At 40.0% G+C, this 20855-nt stretch overlaps 1 protein-coding gene across 1 annotated transcript in view; it reads right to left on the bottom strand.

Annotated features, from left to right (window-relative positions):
• The window catches only part of LOC139740390 (epidermal growth factor-like protein 8), an 86149-nt gene extending 65553 nt beyond the window's left edge, over window positions 1-20596 (bottom strand). Inside the window, exon 1 of the mRNA XM_071650984.1 lies at window positions 19310-20596. Within this exon, the coding sequence (XP_071507085.1) occupies window positions 19310-19401 (92 nt within the window). The 5' untranslated portion in view covers window positions 19402-20596. The remainder of the gene's footprint in view (window positions 1-19309) is intronic.
• Between the last annotated feature and the right edge of the window lie 259 nt (window positions 20597-20855).

Raw genomic sequence — 20855 nt, 5'->3', positions numbered from 1 at the left:
GTAACATTAGGTGACATAAGCGAATATCATAAGCAAAAAAAAAAAATAACAACTCTGATGGAAACCGAGTATTCACAATGTATTCATTATGTCATGCACAGAAGGAATTCTGATTACAGTGTTTTTTGCAAAATACGAGACAACCAATTGGAATGAGTCATTCCAAGTGATTTAACTGTGAAGTGTATCACTTAATTTGAGGTCTTTACTTCAGAATGAGGTTTAAACCCCGTTCGCCAACTGCATTTACTGACCAATCAATTTGAAAATCATTATTTGTTTAGCTGAAGACATCTTTTTCTTTTATTTGTGTCACCTGTAGTTATCTTACTGCAGATTCTTACAATGCCAAGTGGAGAATAAATGACCAGACTGAGGAACGAACCAGGACAGGACAATGAATCGGGGTTGGACAATAAAAAAAGCCAAGGAGATTCGAAGGGAACGAGGTTGAGGATGCTGGAGCGTGTTGTGAGAAGAGGGGTACGCGGGGGGGGGGGGGGGGGGTGGGGAGTGAGAAGGTGGAGGAAGAGGAGGAGGAGGTCGACGTCGAGGAGGAGGAAGAGACTGGTGGTGAGAAAGAGGAAAGGGGGAAAGCCCGCGCGTGGTAAAAGACGAAAGGACTAACGTATCGATGCGGATTTGAAGCAGTCTGGATGGCGTATCTGGAGGAGAAAGCCCTGGTGATGGAGGAGTACGCAACAGCACCGGCCGTTCCACCTTGCGAGAAGAAGGGGGAGGCGGAGGAGGAGGATGATAAGAAGAGTGGTGTCCTTTTATCAAACAGTAGTATTTGAGCATTGTATCAGAACAAGTTGTGACCGATTGTTTGTTTGTTCTGTGGACAGCAAACCAGTCTTGATTTACAAATTTGCAATCAAGGAGTATGGTTCCTTATTGGGTGAAGGAAATTTCCTTTCCCTGCTTTAGCACATACACGACCGCAGATCTTAGGCATATACTCCAATTGACCAAGGAGGTACCTCCTTTATTTGGCCAGTCTCACCTCCCTGATTTGACGTAGCGACGTAGCAACTTCACTCGTTTCTAGTTCTGTTACCGCAAGTAATCGCGCCCCTCTTTATGGTCCCCATAATCACACCCTTCTTGTCATCATACCACTAACAATCGCACCCCTCTGGTCCTCATACCACCTACAATTGCACCCCTCTCCACGAACCAATGCAGCATGCACTGCTTATAGTGGCCAGTCAAAGGCCACTGAAGTGATCATTATACATGTATAATGAATTGGCTAGACAAACACTTGATGGTAATACACCGTGGAATTCTGCTGCACCTTTGACAATAAGGTATAACTCTCACCCTCTAATCTATTTATCTTATTATGTTTCTTACGTCCAAGAACTACTTGTCACCGTGAGAGAAGTCGAATACTTTTCATCATCAGAAATATCGGCTTCTGTGTTCTAGGATTTGTTTGATGCATGTCTCTGAACTCATCTAGCAATAACTAATGTTTAATCACTATTTAAGTACAAGATTACAATTCAATTTCAGCGACCCTCCTATTGTGTGTTACGCGTGACCAATCCTTCGGCGGTTTTCTAGAACATGCACCATGTGGTATTACTACTAGTACTAGTCCTAAAAAACAATGCTGCATGGGATTAAACTATCATAATTATCATAACTATTCTCATATTTCCTATTTATACCCTGACACCTTACATTCAATTAACCAATTCCATCATAACATATCGAGGGGACTAAACATGAAATTAGTCAACACAGTCTCATTCTGAATCTATTTCAGTCAATCATTCAAACCAAAAATTTCTGCATTAATGGAGCCAGGCCTCACGGTTCTTTCTCTTGCCCAATATGTCCAAGTTTGCTCGAATTACACTTTAATAACATTATGTGTATATCCATATCATCCAAAAGGTTGTCGAAAGGCGCCCGGGAGCTTTACCAAACCTGGCAAGAACGAATTCAAGCACCTTGAATAGATTCATATATAGACTAAGGTGAAGTCATTGCGTCATTTCTTTTTTATACTGTTATTGCCACCTGTGTGGTTACGTACGTGCACTCTCTCCAGTAGAACCATTCCGACCCGACTGCATGATGGGACCGCACCCAACCTCCTCTTCTGTGAAACAGACTGTAAGAGTTCAAACGTGTATTGCAGATTTTGAAATGTCGCCAAACCGACTTTATGTAGTTATGGACGACGACAGAATCCGGCTAATGCTATTAAATCTTCCCCCTTTTTCTGAAATTAAGTAGATTACGCAGCACGCTCGCTGAATTCAAAAAGGTGTGCTTTCCTCATAAGATGCTAAATCGTTTGCCGATGTGGTGCTTCCGCCATGACGCTTTAATGAAGGTTTGAAGACATCATATTAATGGATGTTAACTATACCAGAAATACGCTGCTTGAGCTTATCTTGCTGATGCAGTACTCGTGGTTACGTGGATTATCCGACGAAATCCTGGCCCGCCATCACGGGCTGCCTGTCTAAGCTGCAATCTTTTGGTCTACAATTTACAAAGGTGCGTCCGGGGTAAATGGAACAAGTCAGTTACTTTGAAACTCATCTCGACTCAGCGAGAATCATCAAAAGGAAAGATGTTTAGGCACGGATGCGAGTTACAACTGGCAAAGCCATTATGTATAAATAAGTAGCCACATTAAGACATTTTATGACTGAGAAGTTCAAGTCTAAAATAACTTCATGATAGTTTTTTTTTTACGTCAATGGTACTTTAACTGGTTCATGTTTTAGAAAATATATGAAAAGAAGATGAGGTAACGTGTCAATATCTCGCAAGCAAAGTCCCCCTTTATTGCCATGCTTGCAAGCAATCTTCCTGTAAAATAATCGTTTTGATATGATTTGGTAGGAAATCAATTTCATTCATCGCGTTGAGTGATTGTGTGGCTGTTTTAGAGAGAAGGGAGAAGCTAAATTGTGGACCAACTCCTGATATTGATGATATTTGGTATGTCACGCAAACCAAATCTACTAAGATGTTAGCTGCCGATATCACTGTCTTGAAAACATGTGAAACTCTAACTTTCCCCAAAACATCTATACCACTTTCTAAGCACGTGTAAAAAGTTAGATTGTCCTGTCCCATCTTACGGGGTTAAAACAGCACATAGGTCTACTTTATTTGTTTATGTCTGATTCTGAGGAAACTATACACTACTGACAGTCCTGTAGGTGGGGTAAGTCATCTTAAACAACTTTTATTAATGTGAAACAGAAAGATGAGAAACATGTTTCCGGTTTGCCGCAGATAAATCGTGGCTGTAATGTTCTCACTGTTTTTACTTTTACGTGTTTACAGAATACTCCAGTAGATCGGAAGCGCAGTTAACCCATCCGATGCTTTAAGCTGGTCGATCTTATTTCATTTCATTTCATTTCTAACAAAAATGCAATTGCAAAGAGACATTTGAATACACAAACTTACACAAAATCAATACCACACTGTAATCAATTCAGCATTGCCTCATACAATGTCTTCTGAGCTTCGAGAATCTAATATAGGGAACGAGACTTAGGAGGGCAACCAGCATTTGTAACATTTCTATGCCTCGAGTCAATTTATAAATACAGCTGTACACGTTTCAGGAGGTCAGAAGGCTAAGCAATCAATAGCAATGTCCTTAGAGATTGTAAGAAGAGACTGTTTAAAAAAAAAAAATCTAAAAGTGCATGCAGCTGACAGTTAGCTCTTTTGCCCAGTTTGTGTGGTGTCATTGTACGCATAAATGCATGTCTTTTTTTAAAGGTATAGGACGGTCATCATTTTGAATGTATTATGGCGAGTAGAGACTCGTTACTGGCCCTAAACAAATCAAGCCAGAGTCACTGCTGGCACACCGGTCATTGGGGATTGTGCGCTGCTGATCCGTGATCGCCTCTGACAGCCAACATTCTGCAATATTTAGATTTGATCTCTCCAGTACCTTCTCTTGTTCTCTCAATTTAAATGTTCTGTTTCTTGGGATGAAATCGGTTCCATCTCTCCACAAGCCTCCCTTGAAGACTTCTAGTTCTACTGTTCTGGACCTATTAGGAAACCACGCTGAAGAAAGACAGCATTATGGCCTCTGTTCATATTCTTATTTCCAGTAAAACTGCAACAAAAACATTTTGTTTGATGCTAATAGATCAAGGATCAGCATTTGAGTCGTCTGAAAGTAGACTACAGTATTTGGGACCTTGCAATCATTCGCTTTACAGGATTTGACCGGCGCTACTTTCTCCAAAACATGGTCCGCAAAATACCATGCAGCGAGGACAAATGACTTGGGTCTGAATGAACCGTTCCATTAAAGTGAGCAAGATTCTTCTTATTAGCCAAACCGCACCAAATCAACAAAGCACGACAGCTTTTACATAAATCATGAAAGTCTTGTGGTCTATCGAAATCTAAAGCACAGTTCTATTCTAAGATTTGCACTCTAAAAGATACAGTATAGATTCAATATCCTTTCGATATTGGTAGCATCACAAGGACAGATGATGATGGGGGGGGGGGGAGGCAACATTTTCTCTGTGACCATGACGTGAATGAGCTCATTGTTAATGTACAGTCGTGATGCGAATTTTGGAAAATATCGTGTGGTTACAAATGTTCGTCCGTGTCCTCTCATTTTCCCTTGATAATGTCCAAGCGGAATGTTTGGTTCCTATGTAACCATTGGGGGATTTCGTTGCCATTTTATTCCCCCAGCATTTTTTTAGCAGCCATGTCGCGAAAATTGACCACACCATAGGAGCAGATGCTAGCTTTCTAGTTCATTGGACGTGGATAAACCTGGTTGCAGACGACACGACAGATACGATTGATAATCGATCGAGCGACGCGCAAATGTTCATGCTATCGGTAATCCTCGTCCTTTACAACGCGCCAGACAAATCGCTCTTGCCGGAGAGTTCAGTGATTCTTTGCATATAGCCACCGGACGAGAGTCCAACATCGCGCAAGGAAACAGAAACCTAGATAAGATAGAAGACCGAGAGCCAAAAGAGAATTCATTGATTTGACAAAGGCCAAACTATAACCATTTACCAATTGGTCCGTATGATAAATGTTTTTTTTTTTGCTCACAGCAAATTGATGCGACTAGACACACTCTATACAGTATTCCCATACAACTAATCGGGATTCCAAAAAAGTGAGCTGATCCAGGGACACGGGACTAGGAGTAGGACCTACACCAGTATACATAGAGCAACAGGTCCCGTGCCTGCATGGTTTAAAGGAATTTTGAAATGTCTGATACCTCGTTTATACTATGCAAAAAGGGGGGATCTGAAGCCTCTTCCAAACAAAACGATCCTAATAAAAAAGGTGAAACCCACCTTTTAATAGGATTGTTTTGTTTTGCTTTGTTTTTGGATATCTCAGCCATTTCAAAATGGATTTTTATCATATAAAGTTTAAATTCCTCTTTAATAAAGATGTATGCTCTTTAATATTTCATAAAGTGGTTTCTAAATCTCGCAAAAGTTAAAAGCTGAATCCTCACCCTCAACCAATATTATACTATTCCTTTAACTTTGTTCGGCCATATACAGACTGTGTAGGCATGGTAGGACCTACATGTAGGGGTAGGTTCAAACTCGAATATGCATCGGAAGTAGTTGAAAATAACGCTGTGTGTTTGTTTTAGTTTTGTTCCTTATTGTTTGTCATTTCTCACAGTCTATCACGCCAGCTCGTGATATGTCACGACCTTACGAGCTGTATTGGACATGAAAAAAAAAAATGAAGAGAGGCGAATTGTAAGTTCTGCCGAAAACAAACGAGCACATCATAATTCAGAATGGCTCGAGATGAAACATCACCAGATGACATAAAAGCATGATTATGTCGTGTAGGTTAAAGGCATGATTTACCATTTGCAGATAACACAAAAACCCAGCATTAGTGCTTCAAAATAGTTCTAAAATGCGAGTTAGGGATGAAAACAATCAATGTAAAAATCTGAATCAGTATGATTGATGTTAGGTATCGTTAAATATACAAAATGTGAACAAATGTTTCCAGACTATACCGTCTACAGTTATGGTTTTATGAAAAATAATAGTGATATCTCCTTATATTTTAGACTTTACTGCAAAAATTGTAATTGGTAGGATGTTTTGTGATGCAACTGACCTATACATATGCATCAAAAGTGATATCTTGAACATCTTTTAAATCACTGCTCCCAAAGGTAAATAGGACCTTTAAGATTGTCGTGATCTAAACAAATTATCCCCTGCTATTGTCATGACAGAATGAAGTCCTCTCTCAGACGTCACCAAAGTCTCATAAAGGGCAGGCCTGCCATATTGGATTTGAAGAACGATGTTACACACTGGATTAAGCCCTACATCGTCCTTGGCTTAAGCACATTTTACATATCTCCCTTTTTCACTCGCACATTCACACAAATACTGACGAAGACAAAATTATCTTTTCCTCCGGTTACAAAAGCTGACTAAGGTACATTTGGTACATACAGTACTTTCGTGTATAGTTATAAATACAATGCAGAATACCGACAACTTATCTATAGTATTTTGTACCTTGAGCTTTCATTCAAAAACAAATTAGTGTTATTACTCCATCAATGACATCTTATAAGTGAACCAATAATCATTTTGACTTTTGATGCGTTATTTAATACGATTTACTTTGATACGATGGATGATACCTAGAAATGTAATCATGTCATGATTATCGTGTAATTTCTTTAGGGTTTGTTTTTGCTTGTCTTAAATTATATAGTATAATCTATAATCTATAATATAGATCCCCGTATGACAAAATGTTTGATCAGTCAGTTGTCAATATCTGACTTATAAAGGACTGAAATTTCTTTGTACTTCTCCAGCTACAGGTATACTGTCTAGTAGTCCAGATATCTGCACTTTTCCAGATGAAAATCGCCTTAGCATCAGAAGAGCACGTGTCCATCCGGGTGTCCATACAATGGTCAAACTGGCGGCTGGTATTGCCAGAAAAATTAATCATATTTCCTTGAATTTCCGGTCGTTATTGTCAAGTGCTTCAGTGTCCTCCACAAGATGAGATTTTGCTATTCACTGTGCACGTTGACCCCATGGTCATGAGTGATATAACGTGTCCTCTGCTCCCACGTGATGTTTATTAGCATCATTCCGGTTTCTACTATTCCGCATCCTTGCCCGCTCTTTATATCAGTGCAAATTATGGTTAAATCAACACTAAACAGATTAATGTGTTAGGTATTTATCCTTGCATATTACTGGCAACTATCTCTGAAAAACGAGGCCCTGTTTTTATTTACTGTAATACAATGTACGTGCTCGTGCAGGAATGGATCAGTTTTCACCCACAAATCATTCTTTCCTGTAGGTTTTTTTGCGAGTGTTCAATAATATTCTACACTAGGCGAAATCGAAATCATTCCCGCGGTTGCAAGGGAGCACAGTTATCATGTCTACATTACACAATCCTGCAAAAATTGTGTTTTTTCTCTTTAATTTTTGAAATCGGAGACAAATGGATGATCCAGACATTGACTGTTATAGTGCGTTCTTTTCGTAGGATCTATAATATCAATATTACTCAGAGAGACAGGTGCGCGATGGCTGAACCACGGAGGGTTGTATGAATGACGTACACAAATCTGAAGGTGACAGTGATTCAATTTTCATCAACTGATGTGTGGTGTCAATTCCATACGTTACAAACAAACTGCCAAACAACACACAAAGACACACACACACACACACAAACAAACAAACAAACATACACACACACACACACACACACACACACACACACATGAAAATATATTCTGTACGCTCACTCTACTCAAGTTCCATGCGTCGGGATGACAGTTGAGATGAGATTGTGACAGTGTAGGGAAGGGTAGATAGCTCTACAGATCCTTTGAGTATCTTACGGACGTGATCACACCTACATCTTAGAATTTGTCCACTTTATTTTTACTTTTTGGCAGAGTTGAATATTTTGCGGACGGCATTCTTTCTCTACATCTGAACAGGAGATAAATCTGAAAGGAGGTAAATCTGGGAGTGACGCTAAAAGGCATTTTGTCGGGGCAGTTCGTATAAACTCTGTCGATATGCGTTTATGATACCTGGTTTGTTGTGGCCTTTTTGAGGCTGGTGTTTTGTTTCTGCTTTTTCTGGAAGAAAAAAAGAAGATATGGGATCATCATCCCTGAGCATGGGCTGGTTTAGGCAAACAAGAGTTTTTGAAATTCCACCACCTTATTAGATCTTGAAGCGGAGCTGTACATTGTCTGCGTCTAGAACGATATTCAGAGACGAGCCCTGAGCGACTTTCGTCCTCAGCTGCGTTTGACGTATATTCACTTCCTTGCTCTGAGCGTTTACGTCTGTGACAAAGCACAGAGTGCATCACACCAATTTATTATTACGGTATAAAGAGATAAAAGCACATTCAGTGTTTTGGGGAACTACTGGACCGATGAATGGTATAATAACAATTAATCTTTAAAGAGCTATTCACAAGTACTGAATGGTGTTTTCTCTCATCATTGAGTGAGGGTAAGTATAGATGGTGACTGGCGTAAAAGCTCGTGAAGTAAGGGTGGAAAGAGCTATTTTGAGTAGGTGCTTAAGTCATTCAAGTGCCCGTCCCTCAACAATAGGAATAAAACTCATTGACACAAAAGTGTTGCCTCTTATATTCGCCGGATTGCTATTGGAATCGACCTGGAACCGAGACTTGAGTCGAAATTTTCGTTCTGTACGAACAATATCTTTGGTCCATACACACAGTCCTCCGATAAGTGTTTTCAAGCCTGGGCACCATGTCAAGAGAAGTTGTGGCACGATTTCTTTCTTTTTTTTCTAAGCTATACATCAAAATAGCAGGACATTTTCTCTCAGTGAAAGTATATCAGGTACATTCAAACAACTATGATTTACATTACAAGATACATTCAAGAGAGCATACCCCCCGCCCCCCCCCCCGAAAAAAACCCAACAACAACAAACTGCGACGTTATTTCCTTGGTCATCTCGCACTATCAGTATGTATTTCTGTTTAGTCTGATTCTTCACTCGCAATTTATCGTAATTTAGTTATCAACATATCACCCACCACGGTATGATTTCTCGTTATTCACCGTAAAGACTGAGGCCAACGATTGTGTAGCCAATCATTCACGTCTCAGACGGAGCAAAGAATTCAGGGTGGCGCGCTCTAGATCTACAAACATTCATGATACAAAGGCAGGGATCAAACAGCGCAACATTTATCTCAAACAAGGTTAAGTAAACCGCTGGCCAACGACCCGAGTTCAGTCGCTCAACTGTGACTATCGTTAAGACTCGTCTAATTCAGCGAATCATTGTTAATGTTTGCGACTCTCTGAGATGAACAAGACAGATCAATCTTTTGACAGATTATATGTCTCTTGAGAAAGAAGGAGGGGGAGGGGAGAGAGAGAGAGAACACATACTCTAAAGAATCATAGAAGTTATTTGAAAAGTGGAATTCGAAACACAAAATAACGCCATCTCTCACCTAGCTGCAAACGCGTTCCGTCTATAAAACCAGATAATATTGTTGATCGCACCAGTTCCCTTCCTAGAGAAAAAAAAAAACCACCTGAAATTATTGTTCATCTACTCGGTGGGAGCACAATATTCGTGCTTATTAATTTCAGTGACTCACATTAATCATACAACAGACAGATCATAGCAATGACAGATATATACAAAGTCAGAAGCAAAGTTTGGCCTACGGTTAAACAAAAGCAACTATACTCCTGATCCTTCCAGGTTCGCAAAGCACGTATTATATATTCAATGACGGAGCAACTGGCTGTCAGAATATTGATTTCGACGTTATGATGTTATTATTAGCGTGTGATGCGTGGTTCGTGGCTGTCAAGCAGCCGAGAAGGGGCGCTGCGCCAGCTGCAATGGCTGGTATAAAAGAGTTGCCACAGACACGCACACGCATGCACCTGCACGCACGAACAGATACTATCGTCGTGGAGTTGACGAAAACGAATTCCAGGCCAATTACATTACATTTAAATACCATTACCAGCTGCTTACTCTGCATTCGATGTCAGATCCACCAAAATACCATTCCTGATCATGATTGACAGTCTTATGTATATACATGTTACGGTGGATAATATGACCTGTACCGTTTATTCCGGTTCATAAAAACTAACACTATTGTGACGTCACACATCAATTTGCATGCGACACTCTATCAATTAGAGCTTAAAACATTGGCGTTTGACTGATTGATGAAGCACATTAATCAAATGACTTCAGAACATTAAAAGTGACATTATTTCGAATTGAGAATTATTGAGAATTGAGTCCTAATGAACTAGGTTTTGCTATTATATATTATTTCATAACCACTCTTCGAGTTTACATTATAGGGTCACAATTGAGCACATTTTACTTTAACTCAACTTTAACTTGTTTAGTCAAAGCACGAGCATGACAAAGCAAGAAAGTCTCTCCGTTGCAACCTGCTGCGAACACGTCACAATGTGGAATGAAACCAACGGGTTAATGAACTGTCGGGTGCAGGTGGTGCAGATGTTCAAACTCGGATGTCAGCAGTGAAATTATATCTCTCTTCATTTCATAAACCATTCTGACATGTAACATTAAAAAAAAAAAAAAAAAAACGTGATAAAGAAGTTACAGCCAAGCCACTCCCTTCTCATGACATATTGGAGGTTGACCCGAAGGTTCCGTCACAATTATTACGACATGAGTTATCACGTGACCTGCGTTTCCTCCGCGCCAAGGCCCTTGCAGAGTGGACCGAGTTATCTTGTCGTCTGCGCTATTTATCGCGGCGTGCGCCGTAACTGTTATCGATGTACGTCCGTTTTTTAGCGTGACGTTTGGGTGATAGACCGAGGAGATAAGGGAAGTACAGACGAGACAGAAATTAAAATGGCTATCAAAATTTACTGCTAGCCAAACATTGGTACATGTATCAAGAGGAAATGAAAAGAAAAAAAAAAGGAGAGAGAAAGAGATGGGGAGGGGAGGGTGAGCAAATTCGCAACAGTGTTGACCATGGTACGGTATCTCCAGAGAGTGTGGAAAGAGTGGATCGATATTACACTGATGTCGAACACTAGTCTTGTAAACTGATGAAAATGTGGCAAATTGGAAAGAAACTTGGAAGAAACCATTCAGGATACTTTGTGATGAATTGAAACCCGATTTTTTAACACGATACTGAGCGACAAAAAGGAAATAAGTTTTTTTTAATCCATTTCTCCCTACATATTATGCGTCAATTACGATCTGTATGATCATAATTTCAGTATTTATGTTAGTCTCTTGTTATGGGTGGTAGAATGTGTAATCCGTGCAGCTACAAGTAGTTAAGGGTTGTTGGATGTCTTTTTTTTTTTCAGATAGACTGTCTAGTACCATTTATAGAGAAAAATCAATGATCAAGACTGCAAATAACGTTGAAAAATAAGGAGGAGATGACGAATGAGTTATGATGGTGGTAGGATGAGGATGATGATGGTGATGATGAGGAGGAGGAGGAGGAGAAGGAGGAGAAGGAGGAGGAGGAGGTGGAATTAGAATTAGAACTAGAAGAGATGGGGGAGAAGACCATGGGACTATGGAGCGAGAGTTAAAGGGAAGGAGGGTGATAAGTGAAAAGTGCCTCTTTTTTCCAGGACTGAGACTGGTTATGACACTGTTTGGTTTCTACATCATAATGAAGCTGTCTAGCTCTGAAGACAAAACGAGCTCAGCAATGATAATATTATCAACCCCATGCAGAGTAACTGTCCATTAGATAGTGAAAGAAAATTTGGAGGGGGAAAAAAGGAGAAAGATATGCAATGTTTATGGGGATCAGTAGGCACTCCCTAACAAGTACAGTAGGCCTACATCCCCCTGACTGTATATAGGTGTAATGTTTCATGTTCGACGAGGTGGGAATACATTATTGAAAGCAGTGATTATGTGTTCCTCTATTCCATGGGCTGCTCACCAAACTACTGCTCATTCCCCCGAGTGTCATCAAATTCCGCGAGGTCGCATCGGGATCAGGTCGTCAGTGATTATCTGACATCGCCTGAAATGTGCGCCACTATTAACCGTGACCTTCTCACCTCCATATTTTGTCGTCTGCAACGTGAAAGGCAGCTCCCCCCTAAAAATGAAAGGACTGGCGAATTCGCCTCCACATGACCCCGCATTTAAAAAGTCCTACTTGACGATGGTTTAGATTGATAGTAAGCGTATTTATAATAGCGAGCATATTCTGACCGCAAAAATCAAAAACATCAAAAAGAGAGAAAGAAATGTGCACAAGGGGACAGGAGAAGAATGTGTGATTTATTTTTTTCCTGCAATGTGGGAAAAGGGAGACGGAAGAATGCAAAGAAAGAAATAAAAAAAAAACGAAACTCTTTGTTAACATAGCAACTGCCAAATCGTATTGGGATGATGTGGCTCATTTGTAATAATACGACACTTCCTATTATCTCGCATTCATAAAATTTTCGTTTGTACCCACGCCTATATCTCACTCACCTTTGCCGAGCACGCACGCACACACACACACACACACACACACACACACACACACACACACACACACACACACACACACACACACACACACACACACACACACACACACACATGTATGCATTTATAATAACAATAAGGTATACCTTAAAGGACAAGTTCACCTTCATATACATGTGGATTGAGTGAAGGCAAAAATGTTAGTAGAACACCTCAGTGAAAGTTTGGTGAAAATCCGATAATCCGTTCAAAAGTTATGAATTTTTAAGATATCTGTGCAATCACTGCTGGAGGAATAGACTACTACAGTGTATGATGTCACATGCGTACAACGATATAAGGAAAATAAAAAGAGAATTTCACACAAGTTGACTTTTTGAATAAAGTGTACATTTCTTCGACTTGTTACTGACTTATGTTAGGGGTAATATTATTCCCCCTGACTTCTGAAAGAGAGAAGTCGAGTGTTAGTTTATTATGTGAGAAAAGTGAGAATATCTTGAATTTTCTTTATACTTTCTTTGTATAGTTGTACTCATATGACATCACAAGCTATAGTAGTCTTCTCATCCAGCCGTGACTGAGCAGATACTTCAAAAATTCATAACCTTTGAACGGATTGTCCGATTTTCCTCAAACTCTCATTGATGTGTGCTACTAATATTGCTGCATTCACTCAACCCACATGTCTATGAAGGTGAACTTGTCCTTTAAGGAGCAGAGGATTGTTTCCCCATGGCACCGGTTGTCCGTGGTATATTGCGGACTAATAATATGATCAGGGAGGTGGGCCCACCTCCCTGATATGATCAATGACACACACCTATACTGTGTAATACCAGGGAGGTGGGATCGCCAAGGAGGTATGTGTGGTACCTCCTTGGTAGTATACGGGTGGTGTTCGTTAATCCGAAGATTCGTTGATCCGAAAATGAAACAAGATTCGTTATTCTGAAGGTTCGTTACTAGGAAACACAAAAATTCCCGACACCTTGATGTTCGCTATTCCGAAAATGAAATACTGTATACGGTTCGATAATCCGAACGTTTGTGGCATTATTCCGATGGTTCGTCACTCCAAAGGTTCGTCAATCCGAAAATGAAATAACGTTCGTTAATCCGAAAAAAAGTGCGTACTAACAACGAACCATCGGAATTACGAACTGACTATTTTTCTTTTTCAGATTAACGAACCTTCGGAATAACGAACCTTCAGAATGACGAACTGTATAATAAAACCATGCAGTAGGCCTACTATGTAGAGGTGATGCCATAATGTATGAGTAGATAAATAGGCCTAATAATTTTAAAAAAACATTGTGAGGTATTGTATCACTTTTCATACCTCTCTCTCTCTCTCTCTCTCTCTCTCTCTCTCTCTCTCTCGCTGACCTCTCTTTCAGCTGCTTTTCCCCTTTATATTTCCCCTCTATCTGTCGCCAATTGATGACAACTCAAAGCACTGTATAGGTCGTCTGAATATCTCATTAGACCTACTCGTCTGAAGTCACATCAGCACCAGTTTCGGATTACTTTACATTGGCACTTTCATCATTAAAGGGGACCTCCGGATGATTTTCAGACTTTTATATTTGAAAAAAAAAACAAAACTATAGATTAGCTAAAATGAGTACGGAGTTTCAGAATTTATAGGGATCGGGATGAGGAATAAGAATGTTTTCAACATTTATAACAAATTGCAATGAACAAGGATGATGACATGTCAGCCTCGCCATAAGAATGCATGAGTTTGGGCTCAAGAAAGCAGAACAAAAGAAAAAGGCATGCATACATTCTTCACAGGTGAACTTGTTGAGCAGGCGGTAATGCAATGGAAGTTTAATACACTGCTACATTTCTGAAATATGTGAGGCTCTGATGTCATCAACACTTCATGTCCAGTGTAATTTGTTTAAGATTTTCAGTTTATTGGTTTCTCTGCTCAAGGACAACAATGAATTCCACAAATTTATACACGGAGCTGTCGATTTATATACTACATGATGTGACATTATGAAAATCGTCCGGAATGCCCCTTTAATTTTTTACTTGTGATGCAACATTGTATAAGGATATCGAAAGTGAGCACAATAATCATTCATGCATTTTTAATGTCAAATGTAGGACAACAGTGCTAGCTTATTTCTTTCCCCATTCGCATTCACTACTATTGTATTTACATAAAGCTGGCATAGAGCAAATATCTATATGAATGTCATCATTTCTGGCGCTACGAGTACAGCGGGAAACATTAGTTTATTCATAACATCACGAATATAATAAGAAAACAGAGTCACCTTTTCTGATACGCCTCGGCTCATTGAAGACACGAGTAATCTTGTTTTCATTCATTATTCCCAGTATCCCGTTCCACAAAATAACAATCTCTACACGGCAACCTAATTCCCCCTCAGCACCAATCTTATTCTTTAGCCTTTATTCAAGTGTTTGCAAACTCTTTTGTTGGGTTGGGGAGTAAAATTGCCCCGTGCGAGATACAGCTTTAGATATCTAAGTTGCTATGTCATTAAAGGTCAAAAAGTCAGATCATTGATAACTCTCGATTAAAAAAAAAAGGGGCCGAAGCTTTGAATTTCTTGGATTATATACGACAAGTCTAAAATACGTCTTTTCACAACCAACAAAAGATTATTTGGGTCATTCGGCAAATTGTTTGAAAACTATCAGTCTTCTCAAAAGTTTACAGGAACAGCAAAAGAGGATTAAAGAAGTTATCCGACACTACATTTACGGTCTCAGCTTGAACAAAATATCAAAACACGGTAATGCTATAGGGTATATAGTGGCTGAAAAGCATATTCACTTCTGGCTGGCGCCTGCATGAGAAAACGTACAGTGCAACTCCAAACTGTATGAGTTAAAGGTATTGTTTACCATTGGGAGCAGTGATTTCAAAAACTGTTCGAGTTATCACATTTGATGCATATGTGTAGGTGAGTTGTATCACAAAACATCCTATACAATATAAAAGAATTACAATATAGCCTAAAATATAAGATAATATTTTATTACTAAACCATAACTGTATATGATTTCATAGTATAGAAACAGTTTTATTACAACTAATTGTTCACATTTAGCATAATTACCTGCATTTAACATTGATTATAATGATTAAAATTTTACAGTGGTTGTTTCTATCCCTAACTCACATTTTAGAAATCTAAATCATCTATGGTAAATCGTGCCTTTAAAGTGGACTTACGTATAATTAGAACAACTCTCCTGTTCATAATGTACCCCCCCCCCCCAGTCCAAGACAAGTCAAAGTTGAACATTTTTGAATTTCAGCATATGGGTGAAAGTATACATACAACAGTATTAAATCATGAAGAAGCTGACACTATATAGTCTTGGAACCTGCCAATATCAGAGGACAGGAAACGTCGGACCTGACCTGGATTCATGTCAGGTGATGTGACTTCGAAACCTGCCAAAAACATGTCTTCCATCACATTCCTGGAAATAGATCCCACGTACAAAGACATCCTGCCCTCAGCGAGGGGTGGGGGACGGTAAAAGACTAATTGCACCGTGCCAAAATGAGATTGTCATGTGATTGCACACAGTAAGCCTTTTAAAAAAATGCAGAAGATTCACATGGTGTCGAGTTGGCGCTTTGATAATAAAAACGATGGGCGTGAAATGTATTGTTGAAAAAGACAATCTAGTTTCTACCGTCTGTTTAGATTATAGCAGTAAGAACTTGAAATCGGTCTTGTCCCCCGTATATACATCTACGTCTTAGGATTGCTTTTGTTTTGTTCGGTGTGGTTGTTTTTCGGAGATGGGATGGGGTGGAGGAAGGGGGACTGGTCTTTATAGGGGGGGGGGGAGTAAGGATGTTGTCCGGCTGCAGAATCTCACGATTTTGTTGCTGGTCTCTAAAGATTTATAGATCTATTGATATTAATATGAAGAGATAGAATAATGTGAGCAAACTCTGTGAATCGTTATCTATTGCCTTCCGATGGGCAACGTAGAGAATGATATGAACGAGACGCTTGTGGATGGGATGTGTCTATAAGGATTTAGATATATATTTTAGGAATGTCACACAGGTATCTATGTCATGTTCATTGCCTCTCTCGGGTCAAACTTTCGAGAGATTGTTTTTTTCTGACATGTGACACGATGCTCGCTTAGAGAGGAACTGAGAAGGGGGAGGGGGTAATATAAGAAGGAGGGGTACAAGGGGAAAAAGCAAAAAGGGGGAGGGTAACGACGGTGCCAAAATCATAAAAGACCGACATCGTCAATGCATTTATAGGCCTACTGCGCCATTTTGTTGACCGCGCAAGATACTCACTTAGTAACTAAGGTTTAATGTGCCATACAGCGAAATGTCACAAAAACACATATTCGTCAACTCATGCGAAATGGTTACCAAACAAACAAATAAACAACCAAGCAATCATTGAGGAAATATTATGTGGTTCTATGGATATTCATTCATGCACGGAGTTTCGCATTCTATGCGGTTATGATAATAATAATGATAATAAGGTCTTATTTACCCAGGGTGGCCTCTTCAGTGTTGCCACTGCTCTATCACAGGGCCCTGCCATTATTATTACCCTAGCGTTGCTAGGTACCCATTTATACACCTGGGTCGAGAGGGACAGAGTGGGTAAAAACATCTTGTCCAAGGACGTAAGCACTGGGCGGGATTCGAACTCGGGTCCTCCAATCGGGACCCCCCTCCCCCCCCCCCCCCCCCCCTAATATTCCCTGTAATTGGTAACTGTTCGTGACTGGCAAATTCATGCGTTGAAGAAGTTCTCACACCTATATTTTTTTTACCATCCTTTTAAAAAAATTGCTAACCATCCTGGCTTCCCCTTTGGTATGAAGTATACATCCGGTCTGTTTATAAACGAATGGGTATGTGGCTGTTCACAGAGTACATTTCACACGGCTTTGACAACTCACCATTATCATGCAGGCAAATTGGTTTGATGCACTTGAGAGAAAAATGTGTTTTGGGGAACACCCACACATAAACAATACCAGATAACAAGTATGATATAAACGTGCGGGTGAGTTGACTATTAAAGTGAAGTTTTTGCGCAGTGACATTTTGCAGTGAAAACATCTACTATCGTATATGCCGATCAATAGTTTGAAGTCAGAAGTTGATGTATTTCTCTCAAGAAGTATAACAGATTCCTGTATTTAACAGCTTGGTTTCCTATATTCTTTGTAACAGCAGCAGTCGAAACTGCAAGAAAGAAGTTGAATGTAGTTTATTCAAGTTTGACACACAGTGAAAGTTAAGTGAAAGTATAGGAGGGCATCACAAGATCATCGTCTTTCCAGGGCACCGACAAGACAGGTGAATATATCGAGGTTTTACATACATGTCTCAAATATCTTCCAAAACTGCAAGATTCAACTTCAGTGATAGTTCGAGAAGAGTCTAAATGATGGGACAACGATTGGTCGTTGGGAGAAGACTATAGAGGAAAAAACGCGAACACGCTGAAGGGATCTCCCCATATAATGCAAACAAAATAAATTATGCGTTGACCGGTTTACCCTCTATAGATCCATGGTTTACCTTGCAACTTGTCAAGTAGCGGAGTTCCACGTCCGTTCTGACATCAATTGAACTTGAAGCGTTTATAGGGCATAACCAATTTTATAAACTAACTTTATTGGAGGTGGGGGAGGGGGCGAGAGGGGCGAGGGGAGTGAGATGGAGGGGGAGGCTGTGAGGAGATTGAACTTCGGACGTCATGATTTCATCTTTGCACGCAAAACCGTTCTGTCACGTATAACGTACTGTAATTTCTATTCGTAATTAACTCAATTAAGCCGTCACAAAAGATTGATTTTCTCTTTTTTTTTTTGGGGGGGGGGGCATCTGATGACACACTAGTCACAACATGAGTGTAATGATCAGAATAGTCTCCGTTTATACAGTCTGTAGAGATATATGTAATTCGAGAGCAGTTAAAAAGATACTGAACTCCTTTGTTGTCATGGCGACATATCAGTTCAAAACAAGTGATACACAGAACATGCGATATAATAGAAAATAAGCTAGGAAGGTATAACAGCTCTTGGGAGCTGATTATGTAGGAAGCGACAATTAAACATTATGTGGAACACGGGAGCCTTATGTTGGTGCCACTAATGAAAAATAAGAATGTGTCAAAGCTAATACAAAATGTCCAGGTAAGAAGGTCAGAAAATGTTAATTTGATTTCAAGAACCCTAATTACAAAACATCACGAAAGATACGCAATATTGTTCTCATGTCAGTCGAGATCACAAGAATATTTTGCTTACAGTACTTCTTTTTTTTTCCTTTCTCTCTCTCTCCCTCAATATATATATATATATATATATATATATATATATATATATATCTTGGAAGTAAAAAAAGCAGACTTCGCATTTTTTTAAGCCTCATGATTAGTTCTCATCACAGCCTTAGCATTTTCAGCTGTGATTCTAAATCATGGCAGAATTCTTATTGCCAGGATGGCTACACAATATGGCTACACAATATACACCCAGGATGACAAAATACACATCTATCCATTTAATATGAACACATTCACCTTTAACACTTCTCTAGCACCCACAACACAGCAGACTGAATCAAAGTATAATATTGAAATAACAGCGCATACATTAAAAAAAAAAAAAACATTAAACGTGAAAAACGCGGGCAGAAATCGATTCGGAAAGAGGGTACTGGGGAAAGCGAGGTCACTTACCCTGAGCTGTGAAGATAGCCATTTACAGCTATCCCACAGACAGCCGCCACGGATGCAACAAAGAGCATGACGTTAATGATACGTGATTCCATCCTTAGCACACTGAGCTTTAAATCCAGTCACAGAATTCTCCAATTCTATCACGAAGTGATAATAAAAAAGCCCAAGAATGTTCCTGCTCAATAAGCTGAATTTTCACACCAGGCTAATTCGCTGAAATCTTCCAAAATAACTGAAAGATGTCACCTCAATCTCATGAACACATGGGCACCCAAAGCAAAAACCAGTCGATTCTATAATCCGCTCGGTATCTTCCCCCTCCACTGTTCATGCGTTCCTTCCGTTAGGTTTCTTTTACGACTGAAGGCCCGAAGCAGATTGTAATCATCTAGCTGTCCTCATAGCAAAACAAAACATCAAGCGCTTTGATTAGTTGTTCATCAATTTTTAGCGCACGCCAATATTTTGTCTCTGCATGCGTTCATCTGGAGTTCAGGCAGGAACCGGGGAAAGAAAGTTCAATAAACCCTCGGACGGACGGAGAGCCCAGGTAAGTGATAAAACCTGATCGTGCGTGGAACGCGCCTTTGTGCAGACATGCGTTGCAGACGACTGCAGAAAATTTGTTTTCTTCTCTCAAAGAGAAGATAACTTTAGTCCCTTCAGCAATAGAGTTCCATTTATTTCTCCGAATGTGTTTTTCGCTTTCTGTCTGTCGGCCCGTCTGTTCGTTTACCTGTTCGTCTGAGCATACAAAGTGAAAATCGTAGATGAAACGAATAAGTTTTATACTGTTAATAATTCAGGGTTGCACTCCTAAGACTAACAGTAATCAGTAAGGCAATCAGTAATGCATGGGTCCGTACAACCGTGTGCTGCGAAATTTTATTAAGAGTGCGGCGTAGGGAAGGAGTGTAAAAGCGTAAGAAGTTTCCCTTGCATCTAGAATCCCGTATTCATAAATGGGGAAAATACAACTGCTATTTCGACTGTCCGAGGTTAGGACAAACAGCGCCAATAATGGAGATTTGATTACGTCACTTAATTTTGCGCCGAATTATGGATAACGATCCGAAGGTCTCTGCGATGCGCGCTGTAAACAAACGGATGTCTGCCAGTGCAGGGACAATTAGGTCAATCATCCAATCACACGGGAAATGTCTGACGACTTTGGGGTTGATAAATTTCTGCTAAATGCAGAATCACCGTCTGGATTTACCATTACGTAGGCTGAAGAAAAATGCGAGCATTTGAATGGTTTGGTGCGATCGCGTTGCTGCGATGCGATGCGAGCGGCACAGATATTTGAGTCCCAGTTCCTGCCACGTACGTCCAAAGAATGATCGAAAGAGACCCGCGAATGTGGTGCCTGGTAGCAGCAGCACTGCGATCCGGAGAAATGTTTCACTTACTCAGATCTATCACATATATACGTCGAGCGTGATGATCTCTGACAAGGTAAAATGCGATGGGGGATGGGTCGCTCGTCAAGGCAGAGCATGAACGCGGATCCGAAAATGGGTCAATCAAGAGAATAGGACGAGTC

Source organism: Diadema antillarum, unplaced genomic scaffold, assembly GCF_040938485.1.
Source record: "Diadema antillarum isolate AM-2024a unplaced genomic scaffold, OU_Dant_1.0 seq00000850_RagTag, whole genome shotgun sequence".
Lineage (NCBI taxonomy): Eukaryota > Metazoa > Echinodermata > Echinoidea > Diadematoida > Diadematidae > Diadema > Diadema antillarum.
The sequence above is the reverse complement of the archived record's forward strand: the minus strand, read 5'-3'. Positions and strand labels throughout refer to the sequence as shown.